This window comes from Crotalus tigris, unplaced genomic scaffold (genome assembly GCF_016545835.1).
Source record: "Crotalus tigris isolate CLP2741 ecotype Arizona unplaced genomic scaffold, ASM1654583v1 scf7180000018525.42219311030:4301911, whole genome shotgun sequence".
NCBI classification, from domain to species: Eukaryota; Metazoa; Chordata; class Lepidosauria; order Squamata; family Viperidae; genus Crotalus; species Crotalus tigris.
Genome location: NW_024097057.1, coordinates 2,390,370 through 2,408,793, shown reverse-complemented (window position 1 = coordinate 2,408,793; position 18,424 = coordinate 2,390,370). Strand labels below are relative to the sequence as shown.

General features: G+C 41.5%; 1 protein-coding gene across 10 annotated transcripts in view; it reads left to right on the top strand.

Annotated features, from left to right (window-relative positions):
* KCTD15 (potassium channel tetramerization domain containing 15) overlaps positions 1 to 16,268 on the top strand; it is a 46,488-nt gene extending 30,220 nt beyond the window's left edge. For 9 of the 10 annotated variants that reach the window (XM_039353699.1, XM_039353690.1, XM_039353692.1 and 6 more), the window contains one exon: positions 577 to 3,793. In XM_039353699.1, coding sequence (XP_039209633.1) covers positions 577 to 732 — 156 coding nt within the window. In that variant the 3' untranslated portion in view covers positions 733 to 3,793. Of the gene's footprint in view, positions 1 to 576; positions 3,794 to 10,488; positions 10,590 to 14,362 lie in introns of those variants that run through there. The other variant, XM_039353700.1, reaches the window with a different exon arrangement.
* The last annotated feature ends 2,156 nt before the right edge of the window (positions 16,269 to 18,424 follow it).

Here is an 18,424-nt window from a genome sequence, read left to right as displayed (position 1 = left end):
TATAAGTGCTGTAAAAATACAAGTTACAGCATTTCTGTTTCTTTATAAATTATCTTTTATTTTCTGTACTTTCTAGCTTTCTCAATTTCACTTTTTGTATTTTATGTTTATCTTTCACTTGTTTAAAAATCTTTAATAAAAATTACATTTTTTAAGAAAGAACGCTAAACTCACGAACAGAAACCGCACAACCACAGTCAAGAATGGAGGAAAAATTGTAGTGTATCATCAAGTATATCATTTGTGGCCTAAAATTCTAGGCATGAACTTTTTAGCCAAAAAGTCTTCCAGTTGAATCCAGGATTCTTTTTGCATCAAACACGTATTCTAAACAAACGAAGTTCCTTCAGGAATTTTAAATTGCTTAGTTGAGAAGGCATTTGTGGCTTATTAAAGGATGCGGGCCAGGCCATTTATGAAAGCCTTCCAGGTATCTTGAAGTGGCAGTTTTTTATTTCTGCCTATTTATTAGAAGATGGAGCCTATTGGAGTCAGGAAAGCATCTTTGGATCTTTCAGGGGCGCATTTTGTATGAAATCTTGTTCTAATATATTTCTCATTTTCCAAAATCTCCAGGTTCTTGAACGGTTGTTCCAGAAGGGATTTAATGTGGCAGCGTCCTGCGGTGGAGGTGTGGATTCCTCCCAGTTCAGTGAATATGTGCTGTGTCGTGAAGACAGGAGGCCACAGCCCAATACCACAATCAGAATAAAACAGGAACCCCTAGATTAAGGACTGGCTCCCCTCCCTCCTTTCAGACAGTAGATGTATCCAAGAGTCCCTCGAGTGAAAACACTCAGGACTTACACGCCAGTATTATGCAGGAGCAGCCAGTCTGCTTCTGAAGCAACCCTGTTGCATGGCCAGCCATGACTCTCACGTGGAAACAAAGACAATGACACAACATAGAGTTGTTTGTATTATTACTCAAGTCATCACTTGGAAGCCTGGCATGTGGTGGGATTGTGTGCTTTTGGCACCTGGAAAGTAGTGATGCTTCTGTAAAGAACTGACTGGACTGAATTTGGTGGAAAAGACCAATCTGTGTAATTAAAGTACATTTCATTGAAGGAATAAGCCCACCCGCTTTCTGGAGGATAGCCCTTCTGTCCTATGAATGTGTCGAGATCTTGATAGCTGCCAGGAGGAAGCTGGTGGTACGCTGAGTGTCTTCCCTGAACCCTGTACGATCTCTGGACTGTCAGTCATATTTCCTATCACCATTTGTTATTCATGATCTTTTTCTCATTTTATGGATTCTTTGTATTATGGCTTATTTTTCTGACCCCTACAGCTGTCTTAGAGGAGCCAGTTCAGACAGGGACCAAAGCTGTTATGGTGCTGAACCTGATTTCATTCTTTCCAGTCCCAATGTTTGCTGTCCTCCTTCCTCCATACATATATACATCTCAGACAGCTGCAAATTCTAACAAATTGAGGTTCAAATCAAGTCCTTTTGCAAAATTGTGTACCTTTAAATAGGTCCTGAGGTGAGCCCAAGTTAACTTAATGCTGGTTTTTTAATTGTCATTAAGAAGCGGAACTGGATAAATTGTGTCTCAGTCATCTTTCATTCTTCATTTGAATTCAGTCCCACATTGTCTTGACACATGGAAATGGATGATGCCAACACTGATTGGATGCTGTGTGCCATCTTTTTAAATGACACAAAAGTGTGATGCATTTCTTCTTTAAGCAACTACTTTAAATACTTTGCTTCCATTCTCAAATCCTTTGGCATCAGCATTCTTTGAGAAAATAAACTTGGCTTCCAATCTCTGAGCAGTCATGACAGTTCAGATGATCCAGGAAAATCTGCCCATTAAGCTGTGCCATAATTCGGTGTTGTATGAATTATTCTCTAGATTGTATATCTTGATGAATAAGTTGGTGCATCCTTCCTGACCTTCAGATGTGTTGGGGCTGCCATTTCCCAAAATCTAATGGATGTAACACATAGGAAGAGAGATGATGGACACAATGCAATCGCTAGCATTATTTACTTCACCCGCTGATTGACTGGTTTTCACAAAACTCAAGAATCCAAGCCTGGGTCAATGTGCAGATGGTGGGCTGCATTTATATGCCGTGCTATGCTCAAACACAGATGGCCTTTGGGACTTGGAAAGATGGCTTGAGTCACCCATCTTGCTAAGGTAAAGACTTGGCTTCCTAGAATGCACTGAATCACAAATATCTATTCCTCAACATGGTATAGCAAGTTGTGTGCACCTTGCATTTGTGCAAGGTGTTTGAGCCTTGTGAGTAATCCCAGTATGAGGCTCTGCTCAAAAGATTTAAGAAACAAGGGAAGGGAAGCTTTCCATCACTGATGCTTCCTGAGCAGAGCATTGACCGAGAATCCAGACATCCTGGCTAGTCTTTCTCATGTAACTTTTTGTACTGACAGAAAACTTCCTGGAGAACGTCACTTGAGTTGACCTATGAAATGTATCTGCAAGTTCACGGATCGAGTTAAGTTTATTTTTATTACTTATTCACAACCCATTTCTCATGAGCACAACTTCAAAAATCTAGACTTGGAGAGAAATCTCTGTGTCTGAGGAGTGTTCAGTCATAAATAGCGTATTTCATACTAAAAATGTGTATCAATTCTCTATCAGTTTAATGTGGAATCCTGGGGATTATAGTTCTGACAAGGTGCTAATCTGGCCAAGAACCTTCCTTACTCCCCCCCCCTCAAAACAGCACTTCCCAAGATCCTCCTCGGCAACAGGCTTGTACTTTGATTAAGCCTGGAGGACAAACCAAACTGCCAATTCAAAACATTTAGGAGAAAAGGAAATTTTCTTGAATTTGTAAACCTTCTAAAATGGGTTAATAGCTCTAATTGCTTAAAGTTCAAGGAAAATAATGTATACCAAAATTTGGCAGGGGCACATGAAATGAAACAGCACAGGACTAAAAACTCTCCCTTAGATTTTGGTGCCCCTTGTGAAGAATTTTGTAAATCAAATCTGGGATCTTGGCAAGCTGCTACTCTGAACAGAATTGCCCATTTGTGAACTGGGCAGGACAGGTTTTTTTATATCATTTCATCAGCAAGAGTAATAAATCGAATTGCTACAAATAAAAACTTCCCGCCAAATTTGTGGATAGGAAGGAATTTCACCAGAGTAAAGAGAGGTTCTCCGACAATTTAAAGGACAAATCTACAGTTAGTTGTGACTGGGGAGGAAGAGTGTCAAAATTTACAAGCTGACAGTCACCTGTTGCATGTTGCAAGATTCTGTCCCTGCAGTTTTGCTACCTTCTGCAAATGCTGCTGATGGCCACTAAAAAAGGCCAGGAGTTCTTCGTGACCTCTTGGGCTATAACGGAGACACAAGGAACCTGGAGACGGAGATCTGGGAGAGGATGGTGCCACCAAGAAAAACAGGACACGGACACACACACACACCTTAGCTACCTCAGAAGTAAACAAGTACAGAACCGTCACAACGCACCACTTTTTCACTAAAGTTCTTTTTCAAAGTACAGGTTTTTTTTAAAGTACGCTACTTTCATCAAGTGAGAGCTGTTAAGCAAAAAAATTAGAATTTCTCCATCTGCCCTCCCCAACAACCGGTTGAGGGTTATCTATGCAGAAAAGTTGCTGCATTGTACATTTTGTGCCATCAAGTTAGTTTAATATCTTTTCTAAATAAAATGTTTAGGTCTTAATGCCATCCCTTTTGTATGTAAGATACCTATTAAATTGTATTGTGCTGTAAATGCTTAATATTGTACCTTCTCGGCATTCCTCCTGCCCTTCATAAAATCGATCGTGCAATGTGTCCATCAACCATTCTTTGGTGTTTGACAAACCCATAAAGTCAAAAACCAAATATGCAGAACTTTACTTTATTTCAGTGTCTGAGAACAGAATTTGGGTATTCAAATGAATTCTCCTGGAACATTCCTTCTGGCCTGTGTGCTTGAAACAGAACGGGACTCTCTCTCACCATTCCCATTTATCTAGCTGGCACTGGATCCACGTAGTTTGGCCTTTTGCAGCAAGAAACAGAACTTGAGTTTTGCTAAATCTCTTCCCCACCCCTGTTTTCTTTTTCTTTTTTTAATACATCAGTATTTCAGTTTGGCTCACAGTAGCTATTCTGGGCATGTATTTAGACTAGTTGAACACAAAATGTTTTTAAAATTAATGTTATTTTAGCTATAGAGTCATAACAGTTGAAATACAACATAGAAATCTAGTACATCCAATAGTATTCAATCTTTCAAAGCCATTTATTTGTGAGAAAAATCTCAGGCATATTAAAATTTCCTCATCTTTCCCTGACTCCAATTTCAAAAATGTTTTTGCCATCCAGGTTGATTGATTCAACTGTGAGACTCTTTGCCTATATCTGCAGTGACTGCTGTACCTGCTGGATACCCAATGTTGATGCAGTCATCATTTTACTTCACTCTGCCATGTCTCTGTTCTTTAAAAAAAAAAACATGAAAAAAATCCCAAACCTCTCAGGTCAGAATACCCAGCTGGCTTCTGGATAAATGCCCTTTTCTGCAAGCAACCTTGGATGGCCAAATTGTGTGCCAGTCAAAATGACATCAACTGTGTGTGATTCATGACCAAGATGCCAAGTCCTGCTGAAAGCACTGACTGAGGAAGACTGTCCACAGAGGATGTGGTCAAAAAGACATGCACCAGACATTAAAAAAAGGGGTGATGCCATTGTGGTTGCCATCTTTTTTGTGATATCCTGTGAGGGACTCTTAGGAAAGATAAGCCATTGAAGTAAATCTTGTTTCCACGGTCTCTGAAAGGCTGTGGCCTAAGTCTGCTCATGATTTTCCCACCCACTCTTTTTCATTCCTCTCTTACCATGTAGACATTTGAAGAGCATTTCAACTTATGTAAATCAGCTTCAAACCTTGTTAAGTCTCCTGGGGAAGTCCTCCCATCAAAGGTTCCTGCAAATGGGAAACTGAGTCATGACTCCAGAGCACTTGCTGAAGAACATAGTGAAATGCGAAGGATACATGGACACGTCACCTTAGAATGAGATGCCTCCTCTTTAAAGCCTCTAATGCTTGGCTAACTGGCTTCAGGATGCAGTTAGGTTTTTGGTAGGTTGGGCCATAGTTTCTTTTTGCATGAAGACTGATGCAAAGAATGAATTAAGCAGCTCCGCTTTCTCTCTATTGTCTGTTACTTCCTTACCATCTTCTCTCTTAAGTGGATCTACTTTTTCCTTGACTTTTTTCTTGCTATTTCTATGTTGAAAGAAACATTTTTATTATCTTTGACTTTTGTTGCAAGTCTTTATTCATTCTGAGCCTTTGCTTTCCTAACTTCATCTTTGTAGATTCAGGCTATATACTGGCATTCTGCCTTAGTTATGTGTCCCTCTTTCCATTCTTTGTGCTTGTCCTTTTTTGTTTTTCAGTTTAAACAAGGGCCATGTGGATTTAATTTTCTGGTCTGGTCTACTGGTAGGGCTGATACAGACAAATCTCCACTTGTAAAGCATCCCTTTCTTCTAACTTCTCTCCTACAAGGACGACATTTGCAGTAGAAAAATAATCATGGGGGGGCATATACATCATGATTTATTGCTTCTCCATTCTAGATTTCTCCTTCACTTGCATCTATCCCAAATTTTGGGGTCAAAGTATATCCACAAACATTGATTTTTCAGCTATTCATTTATTTATGCATTTCTGTTTTCTGCAGAATGGAGTGCATTTCTTTGACTCACTTCCACCTACCTTCTGATGTGATGCTGACAACCATCTTGGGAAATAGATTAAGATTCGGGTCTTCAGCATGATGCCCACTCATCCAAATAGGGTCAATGTTTTGCTTTGAAATCTGTTAGGCTTCCTCTCTCCATTTGCATTTCTCTGAGGTTCTTATCATTAGAAATAAATAAAAGGGAAGTTGCAACACGAAGTACTAGTCTCAAGCATCCTCTCTTTTTCCACATATATCACAGAGACTATCTTCAAAAATAAAAATGACAGGGCTTCCTATAGAAATGAGTTCCTTTGTGTAGAGGGCATAGGGAATGGCCTTGAAGGACAGTTGTAAAATCTGTAACCAAGGCAACGATCAGGCCACAAGGCGTTACACTCATTCTCCCCCCCCCCCAAAAAAAACAGACTTAAGGAACAGGGCAGGCTGGCTCCTCCGTAATTCAAACCAAGGTAAAGCGAGGGAGGAGCACATTCGGACTAGCAAGCGTCTGTTGCTGTGGCTGTTCCAGTAAAAGTGGTTCTAGGTCTGCCTGGCATGGTTTCCTTACAGGGCCGACATCTTGCTCCAGGAAAGAACAAGTCTGAAGTCAAGGGAGGTAGAGAATGATCAGGAACAGGCTCAACACTTTACATTCTGATAAAAGGGAATTTTATGACTTGCTAGGCTTGTGTGTGGCAACTCTTTTCTCCTCTAAATAGCAAACAGAGTCCTTGACTTACGGCCACAATTGAGCCCAAATTTTCTGTTCCTAAGTGAAACGTTTGTTAAGTGGGTTTTGCATTTCTTGCCACAGTTAAGTTGCAGTTGTGAATCACTGCCAATAATCTGAATTTTGATCATCCGACCAGGGGGAAACTGCAATGGTTGTTAAGAGTGAAAACTGATCATCAGTCACTTTTTAGGGTGCCGTTGTAACTTCAAACAGTCACTAAATGAACTGTTGTTAAGTCGAGGACTGCCTGTACGTCATGGAATTAGACTGAGGAAAAAGGACTGAAAAGAAACATGGACCCGGCCCTTTCACAGCCACGTTCTCTCTTCACCGTGGCTGGTTGCGTTAAACCAGGAGCAAAACTTTGCCTCCGAACCCTGAACAGGGGCGTCCCAGGATTTTGAGGAACCCTGGGAAAGGATCAGAACCTCGTCCAAGTTCTGGAGGGAAGGTCCTGAACATGAATGAAGAGGTTTTGACTGTGCTTGTTGTTGTAATAGCTTGGTTGGATTTATGAGCCAGGAGAAAGTCTGCTTGCACCCCGAGGGCTGCATAGACAAAACCCTAATGCGATGCCAGATTAAAGAAGTCTGGCTGGAGGGCACACAGCAGTCCACAGCTGGTAGATGGACAGAATTTAATGAGGGAGGGAGAGGGAGGGAGGGGGAAATCAAGCAGGGGAGGAAAGCTTTGCACCCAGGCAGAAACTGGATGGGTTCAACCCGATGGCTAAAGCTGCTGCCCTTGCAGGTACATATTCTAATAAAGTAATAAAACCAATCCTCAAACAAAGCCAAAAGCAGTGGCCACTCGAGGGGGAAAAAAGAAAGAAAGAAAACTTTCTATCTACATCGCTGGCATGTATTAAAAATCGGTGGCTGCAGCTAGAAGAGAAATCTCTGTCAAATAGGACCCAAGAGATACCTCAAGCCAGGTTCAGAAGTCAGCCTTAAATTAATATCAAGGAAAATGGATATGAAGGTTGACGTTCCTTCCTTCGTCTGCTTTGGCCCCGAGACATTTCAAACCTAGGAGTAGGAAGACACCTGGAACTAGTCCCAGAAGAACAGCCAGTGACAATCCCTCATAAAGATTCAATAAAGGTTTTGTTGTTCATTTCTTTACAAATTGGAATTAATTCCTGGAACTGTAGGCAGTGGAATACCGCTTGAAGGCTCAGCTATCCAAGGCAGAAAAATTCAAAAGGGAAAATCAGCAGGAGGGGGAGATTTTGCCTCCGGCTCCAGGAAGCAGAGCTGCAGTCCAAGGAGAGTGCTTGCGGGGAGACAGCTGCAGGACTAATCCTTTGCCTCGGATTCTGAGATTCTAAGGCAAGCAAGTTCGGAGATCTGAGAAATTGTGCTTCAAGTTCAGACCAGCAAGGAACACACTGGGGATTTTGAGAGTATTCTGTTGACGCTCAGTCTCCGTCTCGGCCAGCGTGGACAGAGGATGCCCAGCTCAGGAAACAGCTGCCCAGTGAGTGAAGCCCCACCCTCTTCTTTTCTCATAAGGCCAACAGAAGAGTTCTTCAGGGACCCCCAACCCCATCAAGCTCTTGGGGTCTTCCCTATTGTATCAACCTTGTCCAGGCTGGGTTCACACAACAAAAGCAACTTTAAAATGAAAACTGCCTAGAAGTGCTGCTAGCGTAAGCAGTGTTTCTCAACTTTGGCAGCTTGTCTGCATAATTATAACATAGAATAACAAGAGTTGGAAGGGACCTTGGAAGTCTTCTAGTCCAACCCCCTGCTCAGGCAGGAGACCCTATATGGTATCTGGCTCAACAGCAGTAACTGTGAGAACCCTAGTGGACAACCACTTAAATATGAGCCAGCAATGTGCTGCAGCTGGCCAAAAAGCCACTGCAATCCTACATCATCAAATGCATCAACAGAGGAATAGTATCAAAATCACATGAAGTATTAGTACCGCTTTGGTAAGACTACACTTGGAATACTATATCCAGATGTTGGGACAGTAGGGAAAAGTACAGAGAAGAACAACAAAGAGGATTAGGGGCTGGAGGCTCAAATGTACGATGAACATTTGTGGGAACTGTGTATAGCTGAACAAAAGAGAGGGACTAGGAATGAGACAGCAGCCTTCCAATATCGGAGGGGATCACCCTGTTCTCCAAAGCACCTGAGGGCAGGAGAAAAAATAATGAATGGAAACATATCAAGGAGAGAAGCAGTGTAGAACTAAGGAGAACTGTCCTGACTGTTGGAACAATTAACCAGTGGAACAACCTGCCTCCAGAAGTTGGGGACCCAGTCAGCAGAAGTAGCCTGCAGTCCTGCATTCTAACCACTGCACCAAGTTAAGCACTGCACCTTCCAAGTTAAGATTAGATGGAGTCCTGCTGGTGGAATGGCTGGAATTCATTTAAGGCAGAGTTTATATGCTGTCCTTCCTTCCCATCAGGCAACGTAAGGGCAGGAAATAGTTTATTAACCTTATGAAATCTTTTGCTTTCACTCCCGGGGAGGGAGGCAGGAAGTAGTTCTACCTTTGGTGCCTGCATGACTTGACCGAGTTTGATGACTGACTTTCCCTCATTTGCATCTAATCACAGTACAAACCTGCCCTGGCAACCTCTTTTTCCTGCCACAACACACACACACACATACACCTCAAACTGTCTGCATTTCTTGCCCAGCCCATGATGAAGGGTAGTGGAAGTCATCTTTAATAATAATATTTAACCCATCTTGCAAGGACAGCCTCAAAGCATGTGAAAACCTTGTAGGCTTTGTGACCTTGGAGAGGTGTGTGTGTGTGTGTGTGTGTTGCAGAGCCTGGGAAGAGAGGCAGTTGAGCAGCTGGGGAATCAGCAATGGCAGCAGCAGCCAATTGCCTGCCAGGTTAGTGCTCTGCCGGTTCAGGGAAGGGTGGAGAGCGCTTCAGCTCTGCGGGGGAAACAAGGCCCTGCGGCTCTATCATCTCAGCAAAGCTCCTGGGATGCCAGACAACGTCTGCCTCTTAGCCTGACGAGGATGGGAGAAAACTGTAACTTGAAGAAAATAATAATATGATGGTTTGTGGACACGCTGATGCTCCACAAAGCTCCCAGGTATATGGATGGCTACATAAATTTAATAAATAAATTTCATTTTTTAAAAAAATATCAATGGAGCTTATTTTCCAAAACCCACAAATACCTAACATTTGCTCAGTGTGATAATTATTATTTAAATTCGTGAAACTGAAAGAAGATTCAACCATGCACAATCTTGGTTTTCTGTAACTGCAGCAGGAGTAAGACAAAAGCTCTAGTCAAAATGCTTGAAAAGCAGAGAAATATTCGCATCACACTATTCCATTTCATATTTGTGAAACCAGAGACTATCAAAGCTATTATTTCAAAAAAAACAAAACCCTTTTTTTAAAAAAAGTGTGTTGTTCCTATCCACCCCTCTCCGTGCCATGCTTGCACGTCTGCTCCTTTCCAGGGACTTTCCCAGAAAAACCTGCCAGCAGGTCAGACGTATCAAGCCTGAAGGTGCAAGCGCTGTGAAGATGGAGCAAAAGAGACTGGGGCATGATACTACTTGAAGAGGAATAGAAATGAAGACTCCATCAAACTTTAATAGGCTTAGAAAGCATCTCTTCTGCAGTCAGGTGCTTGGCTTCACAAATATGAATATTGACTACTTTCTTACTGGCAAGAGAAAAAAATTAGCCTAAAATTTAACCTGAGTAGTCAAAAGATATTGGTGCTTTACAGAGGGTAAATTATCTAACTGCTACACATTGGGAATTACAATCTAAGCAATGCACTTACTTTTAATATTTCAATTCTAAGGGAAAAGACAATGTTTTTAAGAAGAAAAAATATATTAGAGAATTGACAATAACTGCTCCAAGGTTCCTTGGACAGGAGCTGGTGAGGGGGACATTTAATATTTTATCCAGTCTTCCTTTACCAGAAAGAATACCAGTCTTGACATCCACCTTTTGAGCAGAAAGTCAACTGGGGATACTTTTTCCCGGTGACCCAGAGAGACATAACAGTGATGATAAAACAGGCGTGCTTTTTTCTTCCCAGGCTACAGTTGTGCAGTTTTCCATCTCCAAAGTAGCAAGCACCAAAAAGATACAGAGATGCCTCCCCAGAACCTGAGGGTTTATGTTGTCATGAAGGTGAAGGTGAGCAGATCAAGCCCAAGTGCAGCCGTATAGGCACGAGGCTGAATGGATTGGGCACGAGGGCGTGGAGGCCACGGAGAAGGTAAATGTTCTTGACACCCAGGAGCCACGAGGGGAAAGGGAAGTGGCAGAAAGCTACGGAGAGCATGATCGCTTGGCTCTTGCGGGCTCACCTGAACAGAGAAGAAGAGTTCCTTGTTTAGAGACCTAAGCAATAGGAAAGTAAAGGTAAGCAGAAGAAACTTTACAGGGATTTTATTTTCTTATCACAAATGACTTTATGAGTTTCAAAGAAATTTTTTCAAAGGTTACCTATGCAACAACTGAAAAGCATTTAATCACGGTCAAAACCTTTCCAGAATGCAGCTTTTTCAGTGGGATAGGCAGCCTGTTGACTTATTCTAAGAACATTCAACTCTGTACTGATTATGTGGCCCAGAGTGCCTTTCAGCAATGTTTTTTTTTTCCATTAGAAGAATCTGGGGCTGCCATAAAGAAGAGGGAATTAAGCTATTTTCCAAAGCACCTGAAGGCAGGACAAGAAGCAACGGGTGGAAACTCATCAAGGAGAGAAGCAACCTAGAACTAAGGAGAAACTTCCTGACAGTGAGAACAATTAATCAGTGGAACAGCTTGCCTCCATGCTCCAACACTGGAAGTTTTTAAGAAGAGACTGGACAGCCATTTGTCCGAAATAGCGTAGGGTTTCCTGCCCGAGCAGGGGGTTGGACTAGATGACCTCCAAGGTCCCTTCCAACTTTACTACTATTACCTAATTCTAATCTTTTGCATTATTATTACACTCGTAGATTAGGCTCCTGTAGATCTCTTGAACAACCATCAACTACCTAATTCTAATCCCAAATCAAGGTGATGGGTGATTATTTGCACATTAAAACTAAACAAACCAGGTCCTATTCACTTAAAGAATGAATGGCCATCAACTATATAACTTGTTTTTTTAAATGTGTTTTTATGAGAATTTCAAAAAAGAAAGGAAAAAGAAATAATATTAATAGAAACAGAGAGAGAGAGAGAGGGAGGGAGGGAGGGAGGGAGCACATATGCAATATAGGCAAGTAAAATATGAGTAGAGAAGCAACAAATCTTGAATAACTCACAAATCTAATATGGCCAATATCTAATTAACAACCAAGAATCCTCTAAAATATTTCACTCTGACTTTCTAGTCCAAACATGTCTCTGATGAATTGTAAAATATTTAGCTAACATAATTAAAATCAGTAAGGAAAACAGTATAACTTTGGTTTATAAGGTAGAAATGTTTTTGAGCACTTTAGAAACTAGACAACACGGACTGGAAGCCATGTAGTTGAGACCATTGTTTCTTTTTTATTGTTTATCTGTCTGCAAGCTTTTAGGCAGGCTAAACATTAAAAAATGAATTAATAAATTGTAATACCAGAATACTGCGTTATTTATAACTGAAAACACTGTTAGTCACATCAGCTCCACAGTACCCAAATTGCAAAATGTTTCTGAAAGGTTTACTGTAGGTGATGGTTTGTTAATCAGCCAGCATAGCAGACGTCTGAGACCATTCCAGATATATGACATTAAAAAAAAAAGAAAATTTCAATCAGTAGTATTTATATGCAAAACTGGTTCTGTCTGCAAGCTGTGTTTTGTCACGGCTTGCTCCTCCTCTCCCCTCAGTGCAACTGATCCCAGCAGTTCCATTTTGGCACCAGTTCACTTAATGCACCCTCCTGGATGCCCCTTCAGCTCCCCTGGGCATAGGACACACCCAGCACCCTGCAGCCAAATACCAAGGAAAGAGCCCATTTTCACGAGCACCAGCAGTGCCTCAAATTCCAGAACCATTGCAACATTTTAGGGAATCGTGGCTGTTTTTCAAGTCGGGAACTAGTGAAAAGGCCAGGAATCCTGGAGCCACCAAAATGGAGAGGGTTGAGGAAATCCCTCACTGAATTCATTCTGAAGCACCTCTCTGTTGATGTCACATGAGCTGAAGCTTCCAGACTGGGTAAAAGAAGAAGACATCTGCTAAAAAATGTTTGCTACAAGATCAAGAAACAAATGTAAAACCTGACTAATGCTCTAAAATCGTAAGTGAAACTATATACAAAATAAGTTTTGAAATTACCTGAAATTGGGACCAAGATCAGACAGAAGTGGGTAAAATAAAATCTCTGGATAGAGCAGGTTTCCCCAACCTTTGTGGCTTGGCAGCCCGGTGGGGTGGGGGGGAAGGGAAACAAGACCGTGCAAGCAGCAGGCTGGTGCACATGCACATATGCACACAGCTCAGCTTGCACAAGTTGAGCTGCATGTACATGTGCACATACACTGCCCACACAAATCAAGCTGCGTGCACGCTTGTGCATGCCGGCCAGCCACTCGCACAGCCCAGTTTTCCTCTGCTCCCACCCCACCGCCCAGCTGCACTGCCCTTGCTTCCTACCAGCACTGGAGCTCCCTAACCCAGAACCTGCCACAAAGGAAAGGGAGGCTAAAAGAGAGGCTGTGTCAACACATAGTTGGAGAATCCAAATAAAGCTCCAGGTTCATTCCCTACCAGGAGAAGAGGCTGCAAGCAGATATGAACAATTTTCCCTCCAGCAGCTCCCACAGCCTAAGAACCTCTTGCCCGCTTTCGCCTTGATCTTGAAGTTATACCCTTCTCCTTCTGGATGGGGTTGGGGTGAGGTAGGTGAAAGCTCCAAGTGTAAAAATTGAGATACACTTCGTATGTGTAAAAACAGATCCACATGAATCAGCTGCAGTTAAATTCATAAACACCCCTCTCGCACACTTGCATTCCTTGAACTGTTGATAACAGGTAGAAGGATAATTAAATTTGTCTGGCATCACTTTCACCTACAAAGTCATTCTTAGCTTTGAAAACAGTCTAAGACGAGTTGTTGCTGTGTGGTTAATGCAACAGATGGCATGAAGGTACCACCATAGCAGCAGACTGTCAGAAAGGAAAGAGGGAGACATTCATTAATCCCGATTTTCAGGTGTGGCACATTGAAGGAAGGCTGTGCACAGCCAGTCAGAGGCTGACGCATGAAGGAAGTCCTTGGCTCAGAATGGATTTCAATCTTTTGAGGAAAAAAACCCATCCCTTCACATCCCACTTATTATCCTCCTAAACAGTTTTTGACTTCGGCAACACTTCTAATCATCTTTCAATTTTCTGCCTTCCTCCTCTAAAAAATAGCTGGATGTCGGTTGTGACAGCAGTAAGAAGAGACCACAGCCCCATCTTTTACTTTGCCATTCTTGGGAAGCGTTGTACATCCTGTCTTCAGGAGCTCCAGGCATGGCACTCAGCAACTCTGCCCTCCAGTTTTATCCTACAACAACCCCTGCTACATGCCCCAAATACCTTCTGTCATTCTGCTGAGCCTGTGTGTGAGGGGAAAGGCTAGATCAGAGTGGAAAATGCAGGTCCAGGTTTCCTTGCGAGCAAATGTGTGTTCCTTGATGGATTGGGAGAAAACGGAAGCGTTCCCGCACTCAAAAGTGGGGCTCTGCCATCTACAAGCTTAAATTTAATTCCCTTATTGGCAAGCCAATATTGTCTACTGTCCATATTTTTGTAACATTTCAACCTTTCTTTTCTGTACATTGATTAACTCTAAGGAATTTCAACAAATGGCCGACAGATTCTTGCATGCTGTCCTGAACCCATTGTCCATCCATGAGGAAAGATGCATGGATATGTATGGGGGTGTGGAGGAATGTCTACTCTTGGTCTGATTTATATTCTGCCTTTTTTCCAGCCCAGACATAAATTGCTCTCTCGTTTCTCCATCACCCCTTGGGGCTGAGAACGACTGGCCCCAAAGCCACCTATGGATTTCCATGATAAAAAGTGGAGCTCAACCTGGGTCTCTCCAGACTGGGTCCAATCCCTAATCACTACACTAGGCAACCTGGTCTACTTCAGCAAAGGATCCGACAAGTATAGATATTTGTGGAGAGAAGGGCTGCTTGGAGGCAACTTCTGTAAACATAATGACTCACTTTAAAAGCAACTTTTGAAGGAGGCAATCAGCTGTTAATGAAAGATTTCTTTCTAGCAGCTCTCTTGGTCATGGAGATTTCTCTGAAAGCAAGACAAATGAAGACCCTGCAGGCAAGCAGAATAAGATCAAGTACCCCAAGCTTTCACATTTCCAGATTTTCAAGCTCTGCTCATGATTCAAAAGGGTTTACTCAAAACCATGATACTACAAGGGTTTTGTAATCGTTTGTTCTTTGTAATTGTGATGGAGGAAGAACTCCAGCAGGCCTTTCCTTCAAGGAGGAAGGAAACACTTTGCAAATAAGCCTTTTGAAGGACTATGTGCAACTTCAGCCTTAAAAAGCAACCCACTTAAGCTAGACATAATATACCTGTAACTATTCAAGAACACTCACAAGAAAGGTGACCTTCTGAAAAAGAATCTTCTAAAGGGCACTCCACAAATTAAGCAAATAATCCACCATCATCCATCATGCTGCCAACGTGACACAGTCTTTATATTGGACAGCATGAGACATCATGAGATTTGCCGTAGACTCAAAAAAATTTCCAGTGAGTTTCCTGCTGGGCTATCGCGTCACAGGCCTACTTTTAATGGCCATGGACAGTTTTATCCTGGGTAGAGATGAGGGCAAGTCAACAAAAAAGATAAAACAAGATATAGAAAACAGACAGATAAACCATTACAATACTGGGATCTGCTCCACCCTGCCTGAAAAATGAGAACTCCACTCTGAGGAGACTCCATCTCTTAGACTCCAACCTGATATTCTGGGGAGAGAGAGAGAGAGAGAGAAAGAGAGAGAGAGAAAGCAATTCTATCTACGAAGTTCCTTAGATCATCTTTTCTACAAATATTCTCTCCGACGGTGTCTGAAGGAAGAGATTTAAATTTCACCAAAGTGTGAAGAAATCAGCTTGTGAGTTACAATTTTAGTTTTTCACACATGAATTGTTTAAATATGTTATTCAGTGTTAACTTGAGACAGCAACATAAAGCACGTAGGTTAGAAAAATCAAAACAGCTGCCCAAAATATTCCCTGTTCCTAAGAGATTTTCTTCTCATGCAAATGATGTACCGCAGACCTTGATATCGACTTAAATGAATGTCAGCCATGTTGCAAAGGGCCCTGTGTGGTGCACCACAGGTGATCTGCATCCCTAATACAGGGGCTGAAACCATGGTGGGGACGGGCAAGCACACTCGTCTCTCTCTGCAGCTCTCCTGCCCATCCATGTCGTCAAGAAGCCTTGGCACCTTTGACATCACAGTTCTACACACAGAGACACTAGCAAGCGGCAGGGACTAGAAAGGGTCACAAGGCAACCCCTTTTCCCCCCAGACTTGCAGTTGAAACCTCTGATTCCCAAAATTCAAAGGGGAGGCCTGATTGGAAAATCAAAAGAAGGACCCGTTGAGTAAAGTACCTTTGACCTAACCCCCAAAGACAATTACACAGATCATTTAACACGTATCATTTATCATTTAACAACTTCTGGATGCTTATTTAATACATTAATAGGTAAATGAATCATATGATAATAAATAAGTTTGTTTAATTAGAATTAAAAAGATAAAAACTAACAAACTAAAAAAGTACAGATAAAAATTAGTGCAAAAAAGAAAAAAAATAGGAAGAAAAATAGAAAAGAAAAAAAAGTAAGAATGTAGTGAAGGAAAAGAAAATAAAGTATAGGTGACCATTTGAAGTTACAATGGTGCTGAAAAAAGGGACTTATGACTTTACACTTACGACCGTTGCAGCATCCTCCGTGGTCACGTGATCAAAATTCAGACTGTTGGCAACTGGTTCCTATTTATGATGGTCGCAGTGTCCCGGGGTCAGGTGATCCCCTTTTGCGACCTTCTGACAAGCAAAGTCAGTGGGGAAGCCGGAGTCACTTAAACTGGGTTACTAAGTTATCAACTGCTGTAGTTCCCTTAACGACGGTAGCAAGAAAGGTCATAAAATGGGGCAAAACTCATTTAACAACTGCCTTGCTTAGCAACAGAAATTTTGGGCTCAATTGTGGCTGTAAGTTGAGGACTGCCTGTAATGAGTTTCCCCTTTATCACAATAAAGATAAAAATTTGAATAGCTTGTCACCCTCTCTCCAAACAGAACAAATGAGCTCTTCTCCCCACTTCCTATTTCTTATCTATAAAAAAAAAATCCTTAAAGCTTCATTGTTCACTCTTGATCAGCAAAAATCCACTAAGGGTTACCAGAGATAAAAAAAAACCATACCTATTTTAATCTTGATAAATAAACCAGCTTAATATTCCTTTTACTTTATTCCTTTATTCCTTTTACCTTGATCTTTAGTCCCTTCAAATGATGTCCTACAACTTGGTTTCTCTTTATTTTTTATTTGTCCCTTCTCATAAAACTCTTTAAAACTTTTAACAAGCATCTTTTATAAATTTAATATAAGAAAATTATCCAGTTCATTTGTTATTTGTATGACCCTCTTAATTATTAAGACATCAGCTGGTTTCCTTGGTATGGCCAGTGTAGCATCTTTTTTCCATATCCTTCTGGTAACCTATCATCTTAAAATCCACATTCAGATCAGTCTGTTCCCATGGCATCATTTAAACAGAGTCTATGGAGACAGATGCTCCTAAAACCCCAGGTCCAAAAATGGTCTTCAGTATGTCCAGTGTTAAAATATTTTGCTTCATTCTGTACTAGTAAGCCAAATTTGTGTGGTCTTCTTCTTTAATTGTAATCTTTAGTTCCTTCTGGTTCCCTCTAGTGTCCAACTTTCAAAATCTGACCTGTTTTTAGTGTGTATACCTCCTAGCACATCTGGAAGATACACCTGCAGTTGTTTCTTGCCTCATTGTCTATGGAGTCCTAAAGAGATCTAGCTCTTTTTTTTTTTTTAGCTCCATCCCATCGCCTCCTGTTAGCCTTTCTGAAGGATTTTCATCAAGTCAGGGATGGAAATTGCATTACTGCATTGCACTACAATTGTCCACTAAAGTTGTTCAGACAATCTAAGCCCAACTTAAGAAAATGTAGTAATTGTGTTTGTATAAGCTTCTGTGACCCCCCAAATAACTCATATTCTGGCTTAATGCGATACCCCGCTTTACAAAAATGGGTTTCCAGTCTAGTTATGTGAGCTTAGCCTAGCCATATCAATCAGGTAAGGAAAGGGTGGCCATTTAGAGCCATCTGGGAGCCTGGACACCATCCAATCTACTCCCCTCCTCTGCAACCAATAGAGTGTGTGTAAATCTACTGAATTTACTTCTTTGTTGTTTAAAAAAAAAGCGTTTGGGATAGCACAGTCAAAAAATAAATGGATGTCTGAGACAGTCTTTAGAGCAGTCAAATTGTTTCCCTATTAAGACTGCAATTCTGGGCTTGAGATTTTACTATAAACCAGCCCTGAGGATGAGGTGAGATGGAAAGCCAAAATAAATCGATAAGCTTATATTTATGCACAGTTAACAATGACCATCTATTAAATCTTTGCAAGTGCACGTTAAAGCTGAATTATTGTCAGCCAAAAGCCATAGTTGAATCTGCAAAATCACAGAACATGCACTAAACTATAAAATGCTTCTTCCTCTCCCCCACCTCCCATGTCTCTCTCTTTATTCCACATCCTATTGGGAGACCCCTGGATGCTAAACTCCCAGACCCCAGTGAGCAAAGAAAAAAGGGAAACAACAATCTGAAGTTGGGATTGATTTACTTCATTAGCTGGGATTACAAGTTTAACTTACAAACCAGAGGTCAAAATTTCTCATTAACAAGGGGGCTGTGGATAGCTGGAGGGCCTGGTTCAAGAGGAGACCAC